Source organism: Gekko japonicus, unplaced genomic scaffold, assembly GCF_001447785.1.
Source record: "Gekko japonicus isolate JY-2015 unplaced genomic scaffold, Gekko_japonicus_V1.1 scaffold33, whole genome shotgun sequence".
Taxonomy (NCBI): Eukaryota; Metazoa; Chordata; class Lepidosauria; order Squamata; family Gekkonidae; genus Gekko; species Gekko japonicus.
The window spans coordinates 1896921-1900103 of record NW_015174272.1 but is presented as its reverse complement, the minus strand read 5'-3'; the positions used below and the strand labels follow the sequence as shown (position 1 = coordinate 1900103).

At 43.4% G+C, this 3183-nt stretch overlaps 1 protein-coding gene across 1 annotated transcript in view; it reads right to left on the bottom strand.

Annotated features, from left to right (window-relative positions):
- ESYT1 (extended synaptotagmin-like protein 1) overlaps window positions 1-3183 on the bottom strand; it is a 68116-nt gene that overhangs the window by 3203 nt on the left and 61730 nt on the right. Inside the window, exons 25-27 of the mRNA XM_015423648.1 lie at window positions 1808-1939; window positions 660-762; window positions 511-560 (exon numbers count right to left, since the gene is read on the bottom strand). Coding sequence (XP_015279134.1) covers window positions 511-560; window positions 660-762; window positions 1808-1939 — 285 coding nt within the window. The remainder of the gene's footprint in view (window positions 1-510; window positions 561-659; window positions 763-1807; window positions 1940-3183) is intronic.

Here is a 3183-nt window from a genome sequence, read left to right as displayed (position 1 = left end):
TAAGGTCCCGCAGGGCCCTGATCTCCTCCGGGAGCTCGTTCCACCAGATAGGAGCCGCCACCGAAAAAGCCCTGGCCCTAGTCGCAGCATATTTGACATCTCTAGGGGCTGGGACAGCCAGAAGATGTTTTGCCCCCGACTGTAGTGCCCTTGGGGGAACAAGTTTAGGGAGCAGTACCAAGACTATAGCAGTACTATCAGAGGTAACTCACTACAGTTCATACATCCAGCAACCAGTAGATAAAGGAGAAAAAGATCTGGAAGAGTCCAGCCCTCCTGATGTAGTGCACAGCATGGTCTCTTTTCAGCCTCAATAATGAGACAATCCCCATCTTGGAATCAAATTTCCCATCACTATGAAAATGGCAGCTCAGATAGGACCCCTACCCCCCAAAAAAAGAAATGAGGAAATGCTTTTCTGTCAGCCTGCTGTCCATTGATGCAGAAAAGTGGAGCTGGCTGCTCCCACTACCCCTTTCTTGCACATTTTGCTCTCCTTCCCATACTCACCACTGAGCAGCACCTTGAGTCAGATCCATCTGTGAAAGTTCAAGGTGCACCTAGAAGAAAAAACACAGGGGAAGTATTCTTGCTCCATTCCATCAAGGAGCCCATTCTTCTCTCAAAGTGGAACCCACAGTAACCCCCATGCTCCGTACCTTTCCAATTGGCTCCGGTCGTGACATGAAAGAGGCACCATTTTTAATGTAGGCCTCCAGCTTCCTTCGGTGGGCTTCTTCCAAGGGTATATCCCACTCAAACCTGTTTAGGGGAAATACGTAATACAAATCAGCCGATAACACTAACACTTTAATTACTTTCTGTAATCAGGGTGGTGAAATAACGGTGTGAATTTTCTCCTGCTGTATTAATGCATGCTTACGGCTGTACTGGGGAACCTAAATTGCACTGGTGACGTCGGTAACTATGGAAAAGGAGGATTGACTCTGGATTAAGAAATCCTTTGCCTGGTCTCATTTAAGCGATAAGTGTATTGGCAGTAGATCAAAGCAATGCCTATTCTCAACCACCACATGCTATGAGGAGCTTGTTGCATGGAAACCAATACTATGGTGGGCCACGTTGTGAGCATCAGTCCTTAGTGAGTGTGCTTGATTCAGTGCTAATTAAAGACTTGAAGCTCTAGCACAGCAGCTAACATACCAGGCAACAAATCAGAAAGCCCTCAGGTCAAACCAGGCCTCTGATATGCATTCACTAGGAGTGTAATCCAAAGCAGACTCACACCCTTCTAAGCCTGTTTACTTCAATAGACTTAGAAAGGTGTATTCTGCTTAGCATTGCACTGTAGGTGCCTAAGGCAAGCTGTCTCTCAGCTTCAGCTCCATGATGGCAGTATCAGGACGATAACACCGTTTTATACTGCAGGGTCGTTGTGACGATTGCTGAGATCGCGTTTGTCACGGTGCCTTGGAACAACGTACTAAATACTAATGGGGGAAATTTCAGCTCTCTCATGCTAGTTTTTCAGTTGCCTCAGTGGTCCCTGCAGATCTTAGAATGTACATATTCCTGGGTAGAATCCATCCTAGAAGAGTGATCAATCAGGAAGTGAAAAATTCCAGTCCCCTCCCTGGGCAGGCTTTGGTAATGACTAAATTCCTTTAGTGTCTGATGGCTTAACAAAATGGCAACCAATAGCAACAAATCATTTCTTGAGAAAACAGAAGTTGGATCTGATTGGTCATTGGTATAGTATAGTGGTGATTCCACTTCCCTGCAGGTCCTTCCCCAGTTTTTCAATGAGACACTCCTGCACAAAACACACAATTTGATCCTCCCTTACTTTTCATTGAACTCAGGATTGAGAGTCTTCTTCCGCAGAGTGGTCTTTCTCTTGGTAACACGGGATTTGTCAGGAAGAAGGATGAGAGAGACATACAGGTCAGGAATATCCTTGGCGCTTGACTTTAGGTTCCTGGAATGGGGGTGGAAGGGCAGCAAAATTCAGTCACATGGGAATAGCAAGAAAGAAGGATATTCTAGAAGGAGACACTGAAGGGAGTTGAAACTATGGACATCATGAGTGGCAACATATAAGGTGGTTTGGCTCTTCATAAAACAATGTATCATAAAGTCAGTGCATCACTTTCCTTTCTCTTTTGTGATACAGTAATTACAGACATTGCACTAGAAATGCCAAGGCCAGGGTTCAAATCCGCACTGGGCCAATGACTGTTTCTCAGTCTAACCTACTTTACAGGGTTGTTCTGAGGATAAATGGGGGCAGGAAACAATGTATGCTTTCCCCTAACAGTGTCATTTAAAGCACACAAATTGAGAACATTAGGATTGGACCCGAACCAACTTCTGGAAAGTGGATACGATAGGGCAAAAAATATCGTTCACCAACGTCTCAGAGATATTGAGCAACAAATGTCCCATGCTGTACTCTCGCCTCTTTACAAATCTTTGAAACCCAAAATTTATATGACTGCTCCTTTATATTTAGCTAATATTCCCAACCCAAATCACAGATGGGCTTTTTCCAGAGCTAGATTTGACACTTTCCCATCGGCAGTTCTTGCCGGAAGATTTCAACGCATCCCTAGGCATTTGAGATTTTGCTCATACCCCTCCGAGTCAATTGAGACCCTTTTCCATATATTGTTCCAGTGTTCCTATTATGCAGAAGAAAGAGCCCTTTTAATTACACCTATAATAAGGTCATTCAGGCACCAAGGACAATTAGTAATCCACTCTGAGGAACTTTTGCTGAAACATCTATTGGAGGACAAATCCACTGTAATATCAAGGAATGTTGCCAAATTTCTCTTTATTGCATTTACAAAGCGTAAGCACCTCCTCAATGTTCCTTATGATGTCTCTTCTCTGTAATGCTTTTTGCTTTTGATTCTGTATGCTGTTTAATGGGTCTCTGACCGTAATAAAAAATGAATGAATGAATGTCATTTAAAGCAGAATTACACACCTGTAAGGCTGGCACTGTGAGTTCCTTGGAAGATATAAGTAAAAACTGCTGTGTTTTTTTTAAAAGTTAAAATCTGTTTCCCTGCCCCTCTATTTTTTAAAACATTTGCAATATTCAGCCTAATGTTCTGGTGAGCCTGGAAGCTTGTACAATGCTTTGTGCCTATTTGATTGGTCCTAATGAAACGCGACATGGATTTGTGCGGACCAATATGGCTGTTTACAAGTTTT